This window comes from Mesoplodon bidens (assembly GCF_964165515.1).
Source record: "Mesoplodon bidens genome assembly, chromosome: 20".
Classification (NCBI taxonomy): domain Eukaryota; kingdom Metazoa; phylum Chordata; class Mammalia; order Artiodactyla; family Ziphiidae; genus Mesoplodon; species Mesoplodon bidens.
The window spans coordinates 34877400-34902188 of NC_138181.1; the positions used below are offsets into that span (position 1 = coordinate 34877400).

A 24789-nucleotide genomic window follows, 5' to 3' on the forward strand; every position below is an offset into this window, starting at 1 on the left:
TTAGACCAACATACCAAAAACCTGAACCAAGAATGCTATTAGTTCCAGTATAAGGCAGAGCCAGTTATGGACATATATATGGACAAAGTATTCGAGGTAGTTTACAATAAAAGGCACAGGGGGCTTCCCTGGTGGCGCAGTGGTTGAGAGTCCGCCTGCCGATGCAGGGGACACAGGTTCGTGCCCCGGTCCGGGAAGATCCCACATGCCGCGGAGCGGCTGGGCCCGTGAGCCATGGCCGCTGAGCCTGCGCGTCCGGAGCCTGTGCTCCACAACGGGAGAGGCCACAGCAGTGAGGCCCGCGTGCCGCAAACAAACAAACAAAAAAATAACTGCAGACAATAAAAGGCACAGGTACACCAGACTTGTATGTAGTTTAGCTACCAATTTAATACTGGGATTCCTGGGCAGGAGGGTGGCTGCCGTCCTCGTGGCTCTGAATTTTCAGAGCACTAGTCATAACAGCGGCTCACGTCGAGCGCTTAGAACGTGACAGGCGCACTTTATCACCCAGGAACTTCATTCATCATTAATTATTCTTTAATTCTCACAACCGCCCTATGAGGTAGGGACCAGTCTCATCATTGCCATTTTATAAGTAAGGAAACGGGGGCACAGAGACTAGGCAGCGGACCAAGGTCGCCCAGCTGGTGAGCAGCTGGAGGGTTCAGAGCCCAGTGGCCTGGCTCCGGAGTCCATGCTCTTACGCCGGCCTCTCCACTCACTCCCCCCCACCCCCACTCCTCCCCACATCTCCCCAAACAAAAAGCATTAAAAGACAGAATGGATGCTAAAGAGCTACACAAAGCCACTCTGAAGAGGCACGAGGTGTGTACCTGGCAGTGTTGGGTGCTGTGACCCCCCCGAGGTACCAGCATCCTCAAGACCCCCGAGGTCAGAGCAGCAACTGCTTTTACTCTTCCTGGTTCCAGTGAGTTGCCCCTCGGAAGAACACGCCAGCAATGGATGGCGTCACCAACAGCTGTCACGCGTGTAGGTCCTCAGAGCATCATCGTGCTCTGCGAGAACCTGAACGAGGGGTGTGGCAGGGTGGCCGCGTCCGGTAGTATCACCTACTTCCTAAGATGTCTTTGGCTTCGCTGGATTCTTCACCATCTCTCCTTGGAGCCTAAGTAGGCTCCTTTGGGAAGAGCTGTGTCGGCTCAGCCCTCGCAGGTGCTCCGTGATATTTCGCGAGGTGAATGTGCAATGCTGGCTGCAGCTGTAGAAAATCTGGGGAACGACAATGACAGCCCCGAAATCTTTAAGTGACAGTAACTGTGCTGCTTGCTCTTGAGATCGCCTTTCAGCTAGAAGGTCAAACTGTAACCAGCACCACCAAGAATAAAATCAAGTCAGCCAAAGCAGGCACAGGACAAAGCCCCGTAGTTTTCAGACACCTTCCAGGGTTCCAGCATGTTCTCCGTCAGCTCCCCACACCCCATAGACAGCAGCTCGACAGGGAAATGCTCCTTTACGTCTAGTTCTCTTCAGCGGGTCCTCAGTTTGAAACTGCTCTTCCTTCTAAGTTGGGTTCTTTCTTTCTTCATCCTGGTTTCCGTTAGACAGCAAGCAATGATCTCCAAATGAGCTTGCTGGTATTTCCCACGCTGGGCAGTGATAAGACACTGGGATGGGGTGGGGAGTGGGAAAACCACAACTTTCTCTGCCACCTTCCCTGAAACGAACTTCCAAAGACCTCGTAAAAGATGGGTGCAAGAGAGAGAAAAGAATGAACACAGTCGTGAACAAATGAAAACGGGCTAATTGTCCTGTGATGCAGATGGAAAGTAACTCCAGGATGCATGAACACAACATAAATATGATCCTGAATGACCCAAAACTGTTTGATGATAAATCTTCCTATGTGCATCAGAAAATAATTATTTATTCACACATTATACAGTAAGTAAAGCTGAAATAAGTTAGGAAGAATTATAAGAATCTCTCACTCATGAACTTTATGTAAGAATGTATTTTTCTTGGCTGCCCTGTGCAGCATGCGGGATCTTAGTTCCCTGACCAGGGATTGAACCCGGGCCCCCTGTAGTGGAAGCACAGAGTCATAACCACTGAACCGCCAGGGAAGTCCCTGTAAGAATGCATTTTTACAACTATTATCCCATTTGACTCTTACTAAACTCTGTGAGGTAAATAAGTATTCTCTTCATTTTATAGATAAAGGAGGGCTCGAACAGGGAAGGTGATTTTTCTAAGATTATAAACATGTAGTGATAAAGCACAGATTATGGTACAGTTTGCGATTTCCCTTTGTAAGGGGCCTTAGGTGGGATAATTTCAAACAGTACGCTTCTTTGTGCCACTGTAAGGAAAGCCCTCTGAACCTGCTGTTACACCTCACCTTTCCCAACGTGGGAAGGATGCTGTGCTACCAACTTGAAGGACAGGCACCTCCTTGGCTCTCAGGACCAACGTGGAGTCAGTTTGGAGAGACCATGAGACTTTCCTATGAAAATATGGAGAATCTTTCCTTTTGTGACCTCTGGATTATTTGATCTAGATTTAAAAGAAAACCTGTAATCTTTAAATAACTATGATCATAGTTACGATCACCCACCTTTAAAGGTACTTAAGTAGCTTCAAGTACTGTTGCATCTTCATCAAGCAGAAAAGAATGGGAGTACGTTTTTCTGCCTCAAGTATTAGTTATGTGACTTCGTATTATTTTATTCAAACTCTGAGCCTCAGTTTCCTCATCTGTAAAACTGGGGGCGGGAGGAACCTTCCAAGAACAAGACTTATTTAGCACCGGCTACATTCCATGCACAACATATCGTGCTTCAGATGCACTGACTTACTGAGTCCTCAGCAACTCTTGGAGGTAAACACGATTAGTATCGCTGTTTTACAGATGAAAAAATTGGGTCACAGACACTTTAAACTTTAACTCGCCCAAGGTCAGATATCAAGTGGTAAAACCAGGACCCAAAACCTGGCAGTCCGCCTACAGACCTGTTACTCTCAAAGGCCAACAGATCCCCACTGCACGGGATCTATTGTGAGGATTAGAGACCATGCCTGTGGGTAAGCACAGTGCCCAACGCATAGTAAGCACGCAACAAGTCTTGGCAACTATAAAAGCAAAATGAGTTTTTAAAACAATATATAGTACTCTATCGCTACAGTTGTCAATAAAACATACCTACGTATCACATATATATGAAGGAACTGTAACCAAATATATCCTTTACTATCCCATATATCACCGAATAACTTCTGAGATTTATATTTTCCTTTTTGTTGAAATAAGGAAACACCAATAAGCCCAAGAATATAAGTCAGAATTTATTCTGAACATACCATAAGGAGACAAGACTCAGTAAATATGCTCTCCTGCTGGACACACAGGGAACATCAATAGCATCTTCTTCCACTTTTTTTTCAGATGTAAAGATTTATAAAAATAAAATTGTAGAACATGTCTTTCTTACACATTCACATATAAGATCATCAATTGTCACTAATTTGGATGAATGACTGACCTGTCTCGTCCCCATCAGTAAACATTTATTGAGAGTTTGCAGCCCATATCAGATTTTCTCCCACACAGAAGGTACTGAGCTTTCTATTTAGAGTGGCCTTCTGAAAAACAGCCTTTTTTTGTTTTGTTTTCCTTTCTGCTCAGGATAAAAACCAGGAATCTGTCTCTTTGGCCTCAGGCATGAATGAGGTAAAAAATGACCCCCCAGTTGGTAGAAGTAATGGATTTACTTTATCATCCACAAATTGGAAAAGGTGTCAATGAAATCTTAGGGATAATGTCAAATCATAACTACTCTAAACTGACATAAATTAGTGACTGCAAACATGGCACTCCAAAATATCTGAATGAAAAGTTTTGGATTCTGTCAATGCAGATTTTACCTGTATAACATCAAATACCTGAATATTTCCAATTATCAGTTTGGCCAAGTACCGATTTTCAGTCTAATGCTTAGGTGTTAGGTTAAGTTAGTGTGTTTATAATGCCAGTTACACTAAATGGTAACATAATATTCCAAGTTAGCCAATCTTTAATCTAAAAATATGTGTAATTCATAATAAAAACACGCCCCTACCCAAAAAAGAAAACCTACTTATAAGCAAAGAGGACATCTGGAATAGGGGCCAAGGAAACCTCTTCCTCATCTGACACTTCAAGAACAAATATGATTAGGGTTACAGTTTAATTTTACTATATAAATTTGCAATTGTACACACGAAATCCTATGATAGACATTTCTCTATCTTCTCAAATGGGAGTCTGATATATATCTGGTAGTTACTTTGTGCCTATACTCGATGGGCAAATTTTATATATTATTTCTTTGCTTTAATGGTCAATTTATTCAGATCATTTTATTGACATGGACCTATTCAGTGAACGTTAAGTATAAACCACATAATATTACGAAGGAAACGATAAAGTTTACATAATCTGGATATAAAGGAGAACTGTACCACTCTAAATGAAAAAAAAAATCACACGGAAATGATACATATGAAAGAAATCACTGGTATTTGTGATGTAAGGATTAGTCAGATTCACACTTGACTCACCAACCTGGCTAATTTTAGGCATCTGACATGTTTCAGTGAGGTAGCCTAATTATTACAGAATTGTTAAGTAATTAATATTTGCCATACATCTTATAAAGTATATGGATGAGTTAAGCAAATATACTGCTTCACTATTTTGAAGATTTTAATGTATTAAAAAAACCTTGCCCAATACTTAAGAAAAATTATGATAGTTTTATATATTCAGAACACAAGGCCAGCCATGAAGCCTATTTTATGGAATAAGAGACTGTTGGTGAATTTTTGGGTCACAAAATAGCACAGACATTAGAGACAGTGAAAGATTTTATTTTTTCTTTTACTTTCATCCAAACATACCCTTCTGCGAAAAACATAAAAGCATGCACATTGATTGCATTCTTTTAAAAGATGAATGAAATACCAACTAAGCTGTAAATCAAAAGTAACACAAACAAAAGCTTAAATGATATTATGTGAAAAGATTTACAGGTATACAGGGCTCTTAATTTCATAAAATAATTCAAGTTCATATCAATACATGTTAAAAAGAAGCTTCTAATTTTCCAAATATTTTGATACAAAAAATTTTTAAACAAATACTTTATAGACCTTTTGTGAGAAGAATAAAAGGATAGTTACAAGAAACATGCTGTTCAAGTGACCTTATGCAGTTCACTTGGCCTTCTTCAAATCCGTTATAATCAACATGATTCCAATGGTATTGCTTCTTAAAATTTAAATTGAGAACACATCCATGACATTCAAAGTAAGTTACACAACTTACATTTATTGTGATCTAATTAGAAATAGTTTCTAAGTTTAGGACTGTTAAAAAGAGTATTTAACGAAGACATGGGATTGATCTAAATTGCACTTTACAGGGTAAGAGAAAATCGCAATTTGGCATGAGAACAAAAGTTTTACCTGCACCATTCATAACGAGGCCAGCTGTATCCTGTGGGAATGTGTGTATCGATACATACACACACTAACATACACAAGCCAATTCATACCACCCAACTCTTCAGAGGGGTTACTTGAAATGGCTTACTCTGATTCTGGAAAATCAGACCAAATTTCCCTTAATTTTTGTTCCCATTTTGTTTATCATGATTTAAATGGTGATAAAAATCCATTACTCGGAAGCAGAATTGGTATCTTAAATGACCAGCAGGCAATCAAGCTTGAATTGTAACATTAAAAATAGAGCAGATCACACTTTAAAAAAGGTCCTCTTCTAGGGGATTTATTGTTCCATGACTGAAAATTGTGTGATTTGGTTCCTGAAACAAAGCTCTTCTTTTCAGGTGATACAGATGAATTGTGTGGCCCCATTAACACCAATGAGAATGAAACAAATTCACTCCGTCCTGATGGATTAAGTCTGTACTTCACTGGCTTGAGGAAGGTGATTTCTTGACATAAGACGAATGCAAAATGCCTTTGCTGTGGATGGTGGGCTGCTCACGAGAGCTTAAATGGCTCAACTCCGCATCAGGACCAACGCTGGCTGGCGACACAGCGCTTTCCCGTGAGCCCCTGTGCCAGCCCCGAGCAGCACCCCTACCGGTGATCCAAAGGAAAAGAACTCGAATACAGTGGAAACCGACCATGACGACATAAAAAAAATGATTTGGGGATTAAATAGTTTGCTAAACCCAAGAGTAACAGGCAAAAGGCACATGCTAATAAACCTAGTCAGGTGTTTGAGAGCTCCCACCATCTCAAATATCTATGGACTCGGGTCCAACAAAGGTTCACACTGATTATTTCGATATAAAAAATAACAGGAAATCTTAAGGTTTTCAAGTACTTATGGCACAAATGTCATGAAGTGCTAGGAGCTTAGCTTAAATCTTCAAAAAGCTGAGCAATTTAAAGTTCTGCTACAATGAATCAGGATCACAATTTTAACTTAAACTTAATTCTTGTATTTTTATACATTATTCCTTCGTATAGAGTACAGGGTGTGCAAATGAAGCTGTTTCAGTAAATATCAGAGATGCTTATCACTTTGCCAATATAAAGTGAAATCAGCTAACAACACAATACAATAAAAGTCCTCCCTAACCAGAGCTCCCCTCACCAGCATGCCTCAGCCTCTCCTCGTGTCCTTCTCCATACTTAACTACAATTTCTTTCATTGACTTGGAGAAATTAAACACAAGGCAAAATATTACACAGCTGCAAGATACTAAATATTTCAGTGATAAGAGTTTGGACCAGTCAAGTTGTAAAAAATTGAAGATAACAAATACAGTGAAATATACTGCAAATTAATGTTCATGAATGCAGCTATCGGAATTACAAAACAGTAACAAAATATATAATCCTAACAGTCTTCTGAAGTTGACATTAGTTCATAGGAAATGCCAACTATAACATAAGCTCTGTTTATCTTTTCCCCTTCCAGCAGCTTCTGGACTCAAGTTGTAAAACCATGTATGTTTGCCCAAGACCAACTGCATATTGGCTTTAGTCAGAAATTCTATTTCATCCAACATTCAATCAACAGGGCTTTATTTACACTTCTTATTAAATTCAGGAACAATCGGATGTCATGTGCAGCCGCCAGTAATAAACAACGTAGCACATCCCACTGCCTGGAGACAACTACGCGTTTAGGCTTTAATACTAACCCACAAGCAGCCAATTAAGGTTCCATAAATCCACGTTTTTACATAGAGTTTCCTTCCAGCCTCGGTCATAAGCATCCCAGCAGTCACACCACTTAAGATCAAGAATGAGGGTAAGGTCTTCTTGAGACTTAGTTTAGAATTAACACTTTCTCCGGGAAATTTGTTTCTTCTTTCTGGATCCAGTGAATCATAGAATTCTATAAGCAATCTATGGCCAGAATGAAAAAAAAAAGCGTTAACTTTCAGGTTTAGCCATTTCAATATTTTAATTCAACAAATATTTATTGGCTGCCTATTATATGCTGGAGAAATTATAGGTCCTTATAGGAAACACCCAGAGAGTTGGTTTAATTGGAGTTTCTAGACATTAAAAATATCTTTAATATGCTCTTTGATTCATGTATATGAATTATATGTAATATGTAAAAACAGATGGTTTCGGGCTTCCCTGGTGGCGCAGTGGTTGGGAATCTGCCTGCTAATGCAGGGGACAGGGGTTCGAGCCCTGGTCTGGGAGGATCCCACATGCTGCGGAGCAACTGGACCCGTGAGCCACAATTACTGAGCCTGCGCGTCTGGAGCCTGTGCTCTGCAACAAGAGAGGCCACGACAGTGAGAGGCCCGTGCACTGCGATGAAGAGTGGCCCCTGCTTTCCACAACTAGAGAAATCCCTCGCACAGAAACGAAGACCCAACACAGCCAAAAATAAAAATAAATAAATTAAAAGAAGGCTCAACATTAAAAAAAAAAAAAAAGATGGTTTCAAGTAATTTTATGGGGATGTTTGTGTTTTTTAAACTTTAGATCTTTAAAACTTCACAGGGACCTGACACGCATGTGGGCTTTTTCTCTGCCTCCCCCAATCTTCACCCCTCCAGACACTCCTCCTCGCAGCTCCTGTTGTACCAGAAGCCAGAGAAAAGATCAGCAGCTCTTATAAATGGAGAGTTCCCCCCAATGCTCCTATTCACAGGGAATTAAAAAAGCAGGTAAAAGAAGGAAAAATAGCATAGTTAATGCAGTTTCCTTATTTTAAAAATGTAAAGTTATAATAGCAGAATATACTCAACATAAAAATCTGAAACACAGGGCTTCCCTGGTGGCGCAGTGGTTGAGAGTCCGCCTGCCGATGCAGGGGACACGGGTTCGTGCCCCGGTCTGGGAAGATCCCACATGCCGCAGAGCGGCTAGGCCCGTGAGCCATGGCTGCTGAGCCTGCGCGTCCGGAGCCTGTGCTCTGCAAGGGGAGAGGCCACAACAGTGAGAGGCCCGCCTACCGCAAAAAAAAAAAAAAAAAAAAAAAAAAAAAAATCTGAAACACAAAGTACAAAAAGGGAAAGTCTTTCTATTGCCTTACAACTCACATTCTCTAGAGAAAATCACTGTTTTAAAACGTCCAGACTCATTCTAAATATACATATAAACACCTATAACACAAAATACACAGGATATTAATCATATTGTTCAGGGTTTTTTTCTGATAACAGATTTTCATGTCAAAACACATAAATCTTACTTTTAAAATTTCTTCCATATCCAAAGTGGGTGGCGCTGAATAATTGGTTTAACACATTGTCATGCACAATTGAGAGTCAATGAAATACAGAAATTTGTTTATAAACTTCATATAGTTTCATTTTCAACATAGTACATTTTTTTTTTTTTGCGGTATGCGGGCCTCTCACTGCTGTGGCCTCTCCCGTTGCGGAGCACAGGCTCCGGACGCGCAGGCTCAGCGGCCATGGCTCATGGGCCCAGCTGCTCCGCGGCATGTGGGATCCTCCCGGACCGGGGCACGAACCCGTGTCCCCTGCATTGGCAGGCGGACTCTCAACCACTGCACCACCAGGGAAGCCCCACAGTACATTTTTAATAGCTTTCACTTGTTAAAGTTAATCTAGGAGGGTTAATTAGGAAATATTTTACTGCCGTACAACAAGGAGAGGAGAAACAATGGCAGTCACCTGAGAAGAAGCATTTTAGGAGACTAAAACACAGGTAAAATTTCTGAACATAAACAGAATTTTGGAAGTATTTTTTTCTTGTGGCTGCATTGGGTCTTTGTAGCTGCGTGCGGGCTTTCTCTAGTTGCAGCGAGCGGGGGCTACTCTTCGTTGCGGTGCATGGGCTTCTCATTGCGGTGGCTTCTCGGGGAGCACGGGCTCTAGGTGTGTGGGCTTCAGTAGTTGTGGCTCATGGGCTCAGTAGTTGTGGCTTGCGGGATCTAGAGCACGGGCTCAGCAGTTGTGGCTCGTGGGCTCTAGAGCTCAGGCTCAGTAGTTGTGGTGCACGGGCTTAGATGCTCTGCGGCATGTGGGATCTTCTCAGAACAGGGCTCGAACCCGAGTCCCCTGCATTAGCAGGCGGATTCTTAAGCACTGCGCCACCAGGGAAGCCCTGGAAGTATTTTCTAAAGCCTTTAAAAAACCATACTTTTCAATGTGGTCTTTATAAATTTAAATGGTGCATCCCATAGCTCACAGATCCATTTTTTTCAGAAAGAGGAAAAAAAGTATAGATGTTTAAAACACATCTTTCAAAAAACAAAAAGGATAAAATTTCCACTGAAAACAAAATGAATAGTAAATAAATAATATATCCTGAAATTTTCATCCACAGAAATTCAATTTCTAAGTATTATATCTGAACCTGAAGAACCCAGTTTTTATCTTCCTGAAAAGAGAAGAAAATTCTAAAATTTCTACCTTTAGAAATCTGTGTACATCACAGGGAGACTAACAGGCTCACCCTCATCTGACCTTGAGCTCTGCCTTCCCCAGAGGCATCCAGAGGCCCTGCCTGGAACTTAACTCACAGCAACCCTCAGCCAGGGGCCAACACTGCACTAGCTCCCAAGTCATGGTATTGGTGGGAGAAACACAACCCCAGAAACGGTTTAGGCCCCCAAATACTAATAGCAAAAGGACAACAAATACACCGGGGTCAGTTCCACATACACGTGAGACACCGTCCTCCACCCCACAGCCTGATTCTCTACACACCGCCAGCCTGACGGCCTGCCCTCAGCACGCACACACTCCCCTGGACCCGGGAGGGCGGGCCTGGGGTATCTCAACAGTGCAAAGCTTTCTGTGTGTCTCTCTCTTCTTTAAAAAATTTTATATCTTTATACACAAATTATTGAAATGCGGTAAATAACAAAGCCCCCATAACAAGATCTTTCACAGTGACTTATAACAGTCAAGTTTAAAACATGGACAGAGGAGGCATGGAATGAGATCTGACTTGAGTTGATAAAAGGCATTCTTAAGATAATAAATCTGTTTACACACTGTTTACTGTAGTGACTGTGTTGAGCCACCGTTTCTGAAGGGCTAGAACTGTCGTTACTCACTTATCTTTTATTTCAAAACGTTCATGAAGCCATCTTTTCATGTATACTTGTTCTTCTGGGACATCTTTTTTGTCTATACGATCGATGTGAATATGAATTTTTGGACATTCTTTGCAGAGAAATTCTAACAAGAAACAAAAATATTTCATTTTTATTATTTTAGAATTCGCAGTTACATAAAACGATGAAAATGAACTTTAAAAAAGTTTAAAAACAATGAAGAACAGATTCTTTCTTTAGCCAAAAAAAAAAAAAAAAAAGAAGAAGAAGAAGAAAACAAAGATCATAAACTGGTGGTTTTGGGTTTCAAGTTGAGGTAGTATAATTTCCAAGTCTTCCACAGTTACCTAGGTCATGAGTTAAATCAACCAAATGTGACTTTCCATACAACAACCTTTAATAGATTCGACAGGCAGCCCAGGGTCAGGAGGCTGGCCTCCACCAGAAGCATGGACCCACCCTCCGAAGGGATCCCCAGATGCCAACCACCATCAGACCCACCAACCCCGGGCCACCAGCCTCCGGGGCCAAGCCTAGTGCTGGTCGCATGTCCCTGCTGCTCCCACTGGGCGGTGGGCCCCACAGGACAGGGATGGGTGTCGCTGGCAGCACTGGGCACACAGGGGCACTTAACCCCTCCGTCCTAGTGCTGGGCCGGCCCGGCCCTCCCTCCACGACTGCACAGTCCCCCCACTCCTCTGTGACTTGCCAGTGGTTTCTACTCACTGGCACTCCTTGCTTTCCTGATCCTTGCTGTATTTTAACATATTCTACTTGGTTCGGGAACCAAATTTCTTTCCATGGAATAGCTATGAGCCCTTCAATAACTACAGCTCCCAAAACATGCTAATTTGAAAAAAGCAGATGGTCCTTTTTTCAGCCCACGTGGCACAAGGGATAAGGTCAGGATTTATTCCAAGATAAGGCAGAACTCTGAGTCCGAAATACCCTTTTCTGCAGGTGGCTTTCGTGGAGACATGAGCATAGGAACATACTTAACTTCCTGGAGAACAAGGAAACACTGCTACGAGATTTAAGAGAAGACTATGTTCCCTGGGTGGGTACGCAAGTAGGAGGCCGAGACCTTTTACCTCAAGCCGATATGTGTCCAAAGATGTGTTCTGAGAAGTGGGGACTAGTGTGCTGCAGAGTCTGAGGAAGACTTGAACCCTTAAAGCAGGTTCCGCCCCTGGACCACACACACCTCTTCCTGCTAAGGGCTCGCTACAGCTGCTCTAGTAACACGCTGCACTTAGGGCATCAAAACTTCTCCCATTTTTTCTACACTTTTAGGAGTGAATGGGCTTTGATGATAAATGGGCAAAAACACTGCCACGGGGAAGATGTTACTTTTTCAGTATTTTTCTCTTTATTTTCCTCAAGTTCCATTTCCCTTTAAATCAAAGACCGGCTTAAGAAGTGCTTCCAGGAGCAGAACTGGGCCCGGGCCAAGAGCACAGCCAGTGAGCCAGCGGCCCGGGTTCTGAGCCCTCCCCAGCCCTGAGCGCACCTGTCAGCCTCTCTGGGCCTGTTTCCACGTCCGTGCGAGGGAGGTGACACAGCCGCCCCTGACTGGGAGGGTGTCATGAGCTACGTCATTATGAAGGGAAGCAAGACGTAGCCGACCGTGGACAGCCACCTCCTCTGATCCCCCTTTGCAACGTGGGGGTGCTGGGAGCACGTGGACGGGACCCCGCACACGCGTGCGCTGCAGGTGGCTGACCGGAATCTGTTGGCTGCGCGTGACTTCTCACCTCACCCTCCTATTTCTATTTCTGATACGTAAAAGCGCAGATGCCGACACCACTTTCCTACCTTCACTTAATCACCTACGCCTGCCCCTCAACACTTCTGTTCATTAAGTGGTCATCCAACTGACACTGCGTTTATCCCTGATATCCCAAGTCCCGCGCACAGACAGAGTCCACAAAGAAACGAAACCGACCGCACTTCCAGTGTCAGGAACGAACGCTTGTGAACTCAAGTGCTTGGGACGTGTCAGCAAGGCCTCTAGTAAGATGCTGGCGTGAGAAAAGGGCCCTGAAGTTCGCATGGGTGCTTTTAGGTTTTCCCGCCTGAAATGTACACGGTACTGTGGTACTTACACCACGATTTCGTGCACGTCACTTCACTGGACCTTCGCGCACCTCTCTAGGCAAGGGCTGTTGTCTCCTCGTGGGGATGAACGAACCCAGGCCCAGTGTCGTCAGTAGTGGAAACAGGTTGGCCCAGCCCCTGTGGTCAGGCATCCAGATACAGGCCATCCAAGCACCAGATCAACTCTCAGCGCATCCAGGAGGTTCTCCCACCAAAGATAAGAAATGAGTAACAAATGCTTTCCTCAACAGTCAATAAAGCTTCTGTGTCTGTATTAGTAAAAACCCTTTTAGTTGGGGCATATTTCATAGGGCATGAGCAAAAATTATCCATAATATTTAGGGAATGTAGGGAAAAGTACTCAAATTAAGGTGTAATTGTTTTCTAACTATAGCTTTTCCAGCAGGTCCCTAGAGTATATTGATACACTAGGGCCAAACAGAAAGTCTTCCAAGTATCCACACATGCCTCAAGGTCTAGTCTCTGGAGACCGAGTCCCGAGTGCTCGGTGCCTGGGGAGCCTGGCGAGAAAGGCAGAGCACAGGCAGCGGGGCCCAGGATGTCTGCGGGCTGAGCCGTGCGCCTCTGCACGCTAGGGCCTCGGGTGGTGCCCATACTGCTTACTGTCCGCCTTACAACCTGCCCCCTTCCCTCTGAAAACAAAAACAGAAACACAATATGACCTAAATCCAACAAAAACTGGATAGATACATTGTTGTATATTCACACCAATGAACACTACGTAGTCTTACAAAAAAATGACATAAGTGTATGTACTGACATGTAAAGATGTTCATGACACACTATTAAGGGGAAAAAAAAGCAGGATATGAAGATATATATACATATATAAAATCTCATTTAAAAGATACATAAAGGCACATACACACGCCAACATACAGACATTATAGAAAAGTAGACTTTGAGGGAAACATCTGAACTGTTATCTGGGGCTGCATCTGGACAGGTGAGTTTGTAGAGTTTTTTCCCTTCTTCAGAGTTACCTGTAATTTTCCCTCCGAATATGTTTTCTTTTCGTATAAGAAAATATAAAGACAAAAAAGTTACCTAGAACCATATAAAACGCTTAAACAGAATATCAACTGTTGTCCTTTAGCTCACAATTTCTTCTGGTATACCACCCATTTTAAAAACAGGATTTATAAATCAATTACAATCAAACTGCCCTGACTCACCTCTGCCCAATGGACGCTGTCCACGAAAGCGCTCAGACTCTGCTAAAAAGACCAGATGAACCACAAGAGGACGCCCAGACGGCTCTGAGCCACACCCACATTCTAATGAAACAGACCGAGAAATGGGAAGGACTCGGTTCACTACCTGCCATCGCCTTCTCTGACACGAGGCTTCACGAGACCCACGCCACTGGACGCTGGCCACCGCGAGAACCCCCGCAGGGTCACCAGCACGCAGCTTCACCCCCACTGCAGTGAGCCCATTAGCAGTCTGCAGTGCAGCTGAGGCCACCCAGGTAACTCTGATGGAACCACGATCCTCCTACAGGGCTTTGAGGAACACTGGTCTATGTTTTATCTATGAACAATCTAGCAACTTAATGGAAAAAAAATTTTTAATTGGGCTATAAAATATGAATATTAAATCACAGCCCACTGTGTATGGAGATAACATTTAATACTTATTAAACTCAGCCACAAGGTACTTACAATATTCCAAGTTATGGAATTTTATACTTAACCCGACTTACATCATAATTTAAATTTAAAGTGAATCTTAATTTATACGACACTAAGTAGAGCTGCGTATCAATCAATTTATGTAATAATGAGAGTTTTTCAAGCTACAGGTCTCAACTCACAATCAAAATCAACACACAACAGATGTCATCTCTTACGTGCACAGGTATATTTGTAGAATAATGTCTCAGCAGTGGGAAAGTAAATGCTTTTGGAAATTTGATAGACATTGTCTGGACAACTTCTACAGAGGTTGTACTGTATTGCACTCCTATCAGCAAAGTATGAAAGTCTCTGCGATACTTTAATCTCACCTACAGGGCCTGTCATCTAACCTGTTAATGGGGATTTTTGCCAGTCTGATAGTAAAAAAATGGTATCTCACTATACGTTTTAATTTGAATGTTTCTTATTATGAATGAGGTTGAACAATTTTTTCCTGTGAACTGTCTGTTCTTGCCCTTGAGTTACTACTGATCATATCAATTTATAGGAACTCTTTGTACATTAAGGAAATCAGCCTTTTTCTCTGCGACCCTCCGCTTGTCTTTTGGTTTTACTCTGCTGTAGTTTTCCTTGTGGAAATATTTACTCTTAATGGACTGAACTGACACATTTTGTTTTCCACGTGGCTTCTGAGTGTGACAGCTACGAAAGCCAGCCTTTTCAAAGACAGAAGAGACGCTCCGTCACGTATACACAAAGCCCCAACGGCTACGGTGCAGAACAAGTGGAGCAACGAGAGGGGGCGCTGGGTCTGGAGCCCGGGAGACGCAGCCGAAACTGGTTTGCCTCCAAGGGCTCTTCTGATCTACCGGGGAGGGGGCAGAGTGGCCACATGCCAGGTGCTATAACCGTACGTGCACCTTGTGCCACGGGAGCGGAAGGCAAGAGGAAGCCTCGTGAGCGAGGGAGCAGAGGGGCGAGGGAAGCCCTCACGGGGACAAGGCTGCAGACCCGGATGACAGCGACGGAGGGGAAGGTGGCCTGGCGCACACACGGCCCTCGGTCAGGACCCGCGTGGAGGTGCAGGAGGGTTTCTGTGACAGCGAGGAAAGCGGCCCCACCCAGCGAGCAGCACAGAGTAGGAGGAAACGATGTGAAGGAGGGGCTTAGGGGCCAGGATGGTGAGTCCCAGGACGCCAGCACTGATCCCGTGGGCGCGGCCCAGCCCACGAGTTCCTAGGACTGGACGGTGACATGATAAAGCAGCATTTTTAAAAGGTTATTATGGGAATTAGACCTGGTGTTCATAAACAATAAAAATGTGTTTAATCTTACTTTTTGAACAACGTTTGATAAACGGATGGCAATACTGCTGAACAACTAAATGCACTGTCCTCAAATGCAGAACTGGGAGAATGACTCCTTCCATGGTTAAAAAAGAAAAGAAAGTATTATATGTTGCCTTTTCTGTAAGAGGGTTGGACAGTAAATTTGTACACACGATACACAAGAAAGGAAGAAAAGTGGTTACCTCTGCGGAGGGGAAGGGGGGAGACCAGGTGGATGCGGACAGGGTGGAAACATGCCGTTTCACTGTATACTTTATACACGTTTGATTTTTAAACTGTATGATGTATAACATATGCCAAAGAATTACACTTAAAATAAAATGTAAAAAGCATGAGCTTCCCGCTTTACTCGGAGTTGAAGGCGGTCACGAGAGCGGTCGGTCGGTCTTGCTTTAGGTGCAGCTGCCCCAGGTCTGACCTCCTCCCGCCACCATCAAATCTGCCACCTTTTAGTCTCTTCCTGCCTCAGCCCTCGGTCCTCTCTCCCAACCTCTGGGAGTTACCCTCTGTGCCCCTGAACACGTGCTGAACAGCCGCCTTCGAGAGCTGCTATGGAGAGAAGCACCCTGACAAGCAAGCTGGTCCCATGGCCAGCAGCTGCCAAGGCGAAGCAGGAGGCCCCCAGCAACTGACACCCTGAGGAGGGGACGGCAGCTCCACGCGCCTCCTGTGCCCACCCCACGTTCAAACGTCGACAGCAATCTCGAGTGTCTGTGGGTATGTCTAACTAAAACATTCTGCTCGCTTAAGATTCTCGTTTTTTCTGGTTATTCTGACGTAAACAATAGCTCAAAGGTCCCTAATACCTAGCACATGGCTGAAAAAGTCACATAACTGTCAGTGATACTAGATTTCACCAATATTATATGAAAAACACATACAAAGATGGACACTGAGCATCAGTGCACACCTCAGTGTTGCTGGGTTAGCACTCTCCTGCCTGACTCCTTCCTTAGATTTATGTAACTTTTCCATTTCTTTGTGTAAACCTTGGGAGGAAAGAGGCTGAGTTCACGATACTGGGCAAGTTCAAGGACTCACAGGACAGCCAAGAAGTACCAAACTTAGCAGGACTAATGAAATGTCCACTGTTACAGATTAGTAAAAAATATGCGAGAAAGACAAGTACATATACTTGGAAACCATATCAATGTAGTATAGTAGAATACACCTACCTTTTTTAAAACATAAACTCTACCTGGGTAAACACATATGACTCACTCAAAACCACTTACCAGCCATGGACGGCGCTCCCTTCCGCTGCCCTTTATCATCCACAGTCCCCTCGAAAGCCACTGTAACATCATAAATCGCATCTAAGTAATTCTTCATAGAATCAAAGGCAACATGAGTTGCCTTTATTCTTGGAGTCAGCACATGTTTTAATACTGGAAGGCCTAGAAAAGAAGTTGATTCAGTGTGGCCATAAATTAGTTCCAAAACACCTTGGAAGTAGAAGATAACATCTCAAATGTTTTTAAGTTTCCACTAATAGACCAGTATATACTTTTGGTTACATCTCATACCTGTAGGACATTAAGAAAGTTTAGACAGCACTCTCACATGACTTTCTCAATTTAAATCAACATTCATTTACTACACATTTATTAAACATCTACATGTATAAGACCCGGTGGGAAGCTGTTGGAAAACCTGCCCTCAAGAAGCTTATGGCCTCTCAGAAACCCTTTGATCTGGAAAACTCTGACAAGAGTAAACATGTGATCCTCATTTCTGGCAACAGAATGAAGGTGGTAGCACCTTGCCCATGGTCCCTCAAGATTCAGGAACAATTCCCTAATTCCTGACTCCAAGTCCCTGATTCTTTCAGTTCTATTTCTGCTCAAATAGAGATGCGGTGGGATTACCTAAATGACCCCCCACTGTGCACAATATGTGAACTAAGAGCTGATGTGGTCTATGTAACATGAAACACTGGCCTGATACTTTTAGGGGAACCAAAGAATCTAGTTCCTCTGTAAACTTTTAAAAAAATCTGAACTCTAATTCACATACCATAAAATTCACCATTGTAAAGTATACAATTCAATGGTTTTTAGTTTATTCAAAGCCTCACCACTATCGAATCCCAGACCACTTCACCACTGCAGACACCTTTCACCCACGGCACACCCCCAACCCCACTACCACAAATCTACTTTCAGTCTCGATGGATTTCCCGTTTATGAACATTTCACGTAAATGAAATCACAGCATGTGGACGTTTGTGACTGGCACATACATCAGTACTTAATTACTTTTTATGGCTGAATAATGTTCCATTGTATGGATATGCCACACTTTGTAAATCCATTGACTAGCTGACAGACATGTGGGTTGTTTTCACCCTCTGGCTGTTATGAACAATGCGGCTATGAACATTCATATAAATTGCATATGAATGCTGCACATGAACAAGTCCTGGTATGAACATACAATTTCAATTCTCTTGGGTATATTATTTATATACATACACACACATATACTTTTAGGTTTTAAAATTTTTACTGGAGTATAGTTGATTCACAATGTTGTGTCAGTTTCAGGGGTACAGCAAACGGAATCAGTTATATACCACACGTATACTTTCAAAAGCTTAAGTGAGAAAATATTGCGATTTACATAGAATAATGAACCACACATTCACTGGTGTGCCTGCTCATGCTAAGAATGTGTTCCTTTCCCCTTCCTACTTCCTACTGTCCCCCTTTTCCTGGATTAGAATATTTATTGACAATTTAACAGAAAAGTGTAGCTCTCCGAAGAAGTGACATGAAAATAGACTAGAAAAAAACTCGATTTGGATTTTCTACGGCTTCTCTCCAGGGAAAATTAGCTGCATAAGAAAGAACAGCTATAGTATGTTGGGATCTTCCTGCAGAAGAATTTTTAAAATGCAGAGTGGTGTGGGAAAGACAAAGATTCCCACAACCACATGTCTGACTTGAGTCCCTAGGGCAGAAACAGTTTAATTTATTCACAAACTTATAACAAAAATCTGAATAGTATACCAGGCTGGGAAACACTGGTTTGTCAATTAAATTAGTTAATACTTCCTTCTTTGCTATTGGAACTCGCCCAGTTTTATTACGTGCATAGCTCTACAGAATCACTCTGTGGTATCCAGTAAGAACAATTATTAGAATCTAAGTTAAGTCAGTAAGAAGATAAGAAGACAGAAAAGTAATACTTCCCCAAAAATGAGTTATAGTGAAGGTTTGGAAAAAGCAACTTTGTGGCAGATGAATAAGAAATAACTATCACTAGTATGTAGACAAAGTGAAGGCAAAGTCTTCTCACTGAGGAATGTTCTAGGGGCCGCTCCACTATCTGCAAACCTTGGGTCATTATTATAAAACCAATTTCACAGGGACTTCCCTGGTGGCGCAGTGGTTAAGAATCAGCCTGCCAATGCAGGGGACACGGGTTCCAGCCCTGGTCCGGGAAAATCCCACATGCCAAGGAACAACTAAGCCCGTGCGCCACAACTACTGAGCCTGCGCCCTAAAGCATGTGAGCCACAACTACTGAGCCCGCGTGCCACAACTACTGAAGCCCACACGCCTAGAGCCCGTGCTCCGCAGCAAGAGAAGCCACCGCAGTGAGAAGCCTGCGCGCCGCAACGAAGAGTAGGCCCCGCTCGCCGCAGCTAGAGAAAATCCGCGCATAGCAACGAAGACCCAACGTGGCCAAAAATAAATAAATAAATAAATAAAAAATAAAAAATAAAACCAATTTCACAATAACACTATAGAGACCAATTAGAATTTCAATACGGAGAGAGCCAAATAACAGGCATTTATAATTAACTGCTCGAGCTTGAGCCCATCATACTGAGAACTGCCTCTGCCTCTATGGAACAGAAAACACCTGAGCCCTAAACAGGAAAATGGTAGCTCATTAAATTAATTCTTTCTGGTCAATATCTAGTCTGTCTTAGTATCTGCTGTGCCTTGTTTCCATCTCCAGATCTCCTGCACTTCTGGTTGGTATAACGATACTCTACCTTACCTTTTTTTTTTTTTTTTTTACCTTACCTTTTGACCAAGCTTCTCCCTGAGGGCCATTATAATGATGCTTGGTATAACTGAAATTTTGTTGTTAGTATTATATACTGGAAACATAAATAAATGATACTCATTGGACAGAAAATCTTTAATGATCCATGCAGGAGATTCTACATTTTATATATATATAATATATATATACATGCACACACACATACATATTGTCATCTCACTTTACTCCCACACATTAAGTAACCAAGGTTCAGAGAGATAAAATCATTTGCTCAAAGTCACACAGCTCACAAGACTTCATAATGTCTTGTTCAGTACTTTCTTATTCAGTAATTATTAACAAGATACTACTCTGAAACTATAAACATGTAGGTTAGAGGTTAATGAGACAATAAAATAAATAGCTATAGTACATGGTAGGATGTCTTAAAAGAGATTAAAAATATCCTCAGAATATAAAAATATTACTCACACTTAAAGATACTGTCACTCACTCATAACTTACTGGTGGTAAAGGCTTCAGGAAAAACAGCACGTTGGAGCAAGGCCAGGATGGAGGCTAGTAGGGTAGAAAGTGGCGGAAAGCCTAGCGGATGAATGAAGGAAGAGAGGCAGGATGTGGAAGGTCTGTGGAGCACATGTCCAGAGCCAGTAAGGAGTTAAGACTGAAAAGTGCCTCCTGACCCTGCACTCCCATTCCTGTTCTTTTTCAGAAATGACTAGCATACAAGAACAAAACATTCTAGACTGGGAATATAAGGTTCGAGTGTGGTTTTCCAATATAATTCTTTTCTGTTTGTATATCCCAAACCATCTATGATCTCTGACTCAATAGTAACTGAGATCCAAGAGATTTACTTTGTGGCCTTTCTAGGAACAAGAGCAATCTACAAATCGCTGCAAACATTAACAGACGCGTGATGACACAAAACGGCAATAACTGCTCAACAGCGGGCTGAAAATGAACTTCCTCGGGAAGTCAGAAGAGGGAGAGGTCACTGTGTGATAGGCTGTTGGATTTAAATTAAAATAATCTAATTGGTTACTTAACAAAATAAACAATTTAGAAACACAAAAAGATCATTTTTACCTGCCATGTTATTTTCTTTATATTTATTTAATACTATTATACTGTATAGTACTCTTATATTTATACTACTTTATTTACATTTCTATAATACTATTATGCCATATAATTCTATTATATTTACATATTATGTTGAAGCGTTCCTTACTAAATGCTTTACCATAGTTTTCTGAAATGACAAGCTCTATGTTAGCATTTCTGAAAAAACAATTCTCTTTTCCCTAAATGTAGGGAATTGAGGCAATTGCTCAATTCCCAAAATTGAGCAGCCTTCAATATATACCTTGCTTAGTAGTTTCTTGAAGATTCTACCGATATTTCAGACTTCTCAAAATCTTAATTTTTGTCCTGGAGAGGTTGTAGTTAAACAAAATCTTGACTAATTTATTTGGAAATATGAGTAAGTCTTTTTTAAAGGAATGACTAACGTTTAGTTTCAAGTAAGAATGGAATTTAGAGATCATTAATCTGACAACCTTTGAAGTGGACAATATTAAGAATTCATGACGCTCTAACACAGACATACCTTAAATAACAACTCTAATAATAAATGAACATATTTTGTGGCTAATATTTCTTTGAAGCAACATATACTTCTAGGAAATAGTGTTATTCAGGGGCTTGAAATATTTAGGGTTTATAAGACAGACAAACAGACACACCCACACCCACCACTCCTCCCTCTTAAACCAGCCATCACCACCATCAGTGGTATATGGTATAATGACTTAAACATGTAAACAAGTGTCAAATTTTAAAAATCTAAATTAAAAAGGTTCGTTTTGGTTTGTTTTTCTATTTGTTTATCAAGTCAGATTCACATCAAGGTATACTTTAGGAGCAAAATTAATAATGTTTTGAAGCAAAACATATCACAGACAAGTCCTACTAAGTTTCAATTTTCCTGAAGAAAAATTAGCTTAACAGCTGGAAAAACAAGTTCATTTGTTTTTATTTTCAAGCAATGTCATTTACTTGTGACCTAAGAGGAAAGAAAACAGGAAACACTTTTTCTACCTATACTGTTCAGAAATCAATTTCCTTTATGTGTGGTGGGAAATAATTACCTTTACAGTTACAAGAAAATATATTTCTAATAGATAGCAAGTTTTCCCAGTTATCGAATTTAAAGAAAGAATACTTAGCAGTTAAAAATTATATCCATGAGACAAATTATTCATTTTTTTGCCCCTTTTGGTAACTTTGAGAAAGATCTACAACTCATAGAAAAATGACAGACCAATAATGGTCAGTTATTGGTGACTAGGGTACTATTAGTACTATAGTATATATCATTATTACGCTATTTTAAGAATTACTTAAAAGTACTCGTTTTAGAGCTTCCCTGGTGGCACAGTGGTTGAGAGTCCGCCTGCCGATGCAGGGGACACGGGTTCGTGCCCCGGTCCGGGAGGATCCCACATACCGCGGAGCGGCTGGGCCCGTGAGCCATGGCCGCTAAGCCTGCGCGTCCGGAGCCTGTGCTCCGCAACGGGAGAGGCCACAACAGTGAGAGGCCCGCGTACCGCAAAAAAAAAAAAAAGTACTTGTTTTAGCTTTACAAAATTAGTGTGGATTTTTAAAAATAAGTAACTTTTAGTAGCTATATATAAGCTATTAAATTTATAGGGTAATAGTATTTATATAATGTATTCATATAAGATAGTCATCTTACATTGTTTTTAAAATGATAAATTAAGAAATATTAGTATTAAATGTAATTACATACAGAAAAATAATTTAAGGCCCTGTTATGGACTGAAGTGTCTCTCCCTGTCCCCACCCTGCCCCTGACCCACTAATTCATTTTGAAGTTCTAACCCCAAAGGGTCTTTAGGGAGGTAATTCAGGTTAAAGAAGGTTATAAAGCTGGGGCTCTAGTCCAACAGGACTGATGTCCTTATAAAAAGAGGAAGAGGTGCCCGAGACCTCACTCTGTGAGCGAGCCCACAGAGGACAGGTCATGTGAGGACACAGCAAGAAGGTGGCCGCCTACAAGCCAGGAAGAGAGGCCTCAAGAGAGACCAACCCTGCTGGCACCTTGACCTTGGACGTCCAGCCTCCAGAACTGGGAGAAAATAAATGTCTGCTGTTTAAGCCACTCAGTCTGTGGTGGCTCGTTACGGCAGCCTGAGGCGACTAACACAGGCCCTAAAACCTGGACTGAAACGACAAATCTGCGTAAACATAACACAGTAAATAAATCTATGTGCAAATAACCATTTGTCTTACCCAACTGGAAAAAGTACACCAATATTTAAATAGGAATACACACACACACACATACACACACGTAAATTGTACAAAAGAAATCATTAGTCCTTCAAAGCCAAAACACACAATAATTCTCTGTTATTCTCCACACAGACAATAATCCGGGATTATACTCATTCCATCATGTAAACTTATTATACCTCAACAATAACTAGTGATCTGACCAGTGACAAGATACAATAAAATGTCCAGGGCTAATTCTGACTTGCTTAATATATTTAATGAATTAGTCCAGCACACATTATAAAAGGGTTGCAAGAGGCGAAGGTGTTGCAAACAACGTACTAGTTTCTGGACATCTGATCACTACTGTGAAGACCTCAACTGCCCCTGCGCAGCCGCGCTCAGGCCTTCCTGCCAGTAGCGGGAACCCCCCAGGCTCTCACTCCGCCCCACGCCCCACACACTGACTGTGCTTTGGGACAGCAGACAGCTCTCGGCGCTCCTGGGCTCCCGCCACCCTTTCCTACTGGAAGGCAGCCTCCCCACGACCAACGCCTCTTCCAGCGACGCTCTTTACAGCCGCCCAGGGCTTCCTCTCCCAGGAAGCCTCACCGACCCCGCATCTGGAACTGAGTTAACCTCAAGCGCACTCTGCTCACCCGTGTCTCATCACAGTCCAGCGCGATGCCACTATTTACGCAAAACTCTTACTTGAGCACCACTGAGGTCGGCAGCCTCTAGCACGGCCCTCTTTGTAGTCACACCCCTGTACAGTCTCCCCTGGGGTGTGGGCTGGACCCAGTGAACTGTTTCCACGAAGGGAATATGGCAAAAGCGACGGGGTGTCGCTTCTGAGGTTAGGTTCTGAGAGGACCGTGCTTGTCTCGCGCTCACCCTCCCCTATGCACTGTCACTGTCACTACCTCTCCCTCGTCCCGTCCCCGCCCCTCCCTGATCCATCGCTGGAGGGCAGCAAGCTGTCCTGCTGTGAGGAGCTCTGTGAAGAGGCTCAAGTGTCAAGAAGAGGACTCTGCAGCCAACAGCCACAGAGGACCCGAGGCCTGTTGACAGCCGTGTGATGAGCGCACCCAGGGGAGCCAGGATGGGACCACGCCCCGGCGGACACCTTGAGTGCAGTCTCAGACCGACCCTGAGCACGAAGCCACCAGCTGAACAAACACATCTGACCCGCAGAGACCGTGAGATAATAAACGTTTGTCATTTTATGCCATTAAGGTATGGAATAATATGTTACACCTCAATAGATAACAAACACAGTCATGTTTTATCTCTCCTATTAAGTTATAAACTCCTAGAAGACATTACGCCTAGTTGTACCACCTCAGCAGAATGTGTTACATGTTAGAAATCAAACATGAAATCAGCACAGCCTGTGAGGACTTAAAGCACTCTAGGTCAGCCTCTCCAGAGTTCAGCTCTCTGTGCAACTCATTGAAAACACGTGTTCCAAGATGTAGTTGATTATTTAATGACAACAAAATGCATGAGATTTTACAAGACACGTGAAAAGTAACAGGAAAAAGATTCCCCAAAATTAAGTTTATTGTTTCCCTTTCATCTCATCTAACATAAAATTGTAATTCCTAAACAGAATTAAAGTGGATATAAGAGGTGACACACAAGTGTAACTGAAAATTTATATAGTTTATGGCTTTCATAACTCAAGTTTTTATGAAGAGTCTCAAACTAATTCATCTATAAACTATTTTAAGCTTCAAAGAGTAAAATATATATTTCGTTAAATTCAGGGCTCAGCAATCTAGAATTAGAGAAGGAATAATTCAGGAGAGCCGCAATTTTC

The 24789-nt window shown here is 42.3% G+C and overlaps 1 protein-coding gene across 2 annotated transcripts in view; it reads right to left on the bottom strand.

The window, feature by feature from the left end:
* Positions 1–4863: 4863 nt before the first annotated feature.
* Positions 4864–24789, bottom strand: part of AGPAT5 (1-acylglycerol-3-phosphate O-acyltransferase 5) — a 60780-nt gene continuing 40854 nt past the window's right edge. For both annotated transcript variants that reach the window (XM_081221229.1, XM_081221228.1), the window contains 3 exons: positions 16880–17041; positions 10538–10661; positions 4864–7389 (listed from right to left, as the gene is read on the bottom strand). In XM_081221229.1, coding sequence (XP_081077355.1) covers positions 7164–7389; positions 10538–10661; positions 16880–17041 — 512 coding nt within the window. In that variant the 3' untranslated portion in view covers positions 4864–7163. The remainder of the gene's footprint in view (positions 7390–10537; positions 10662–16879; positions 17042–24789) is intronic.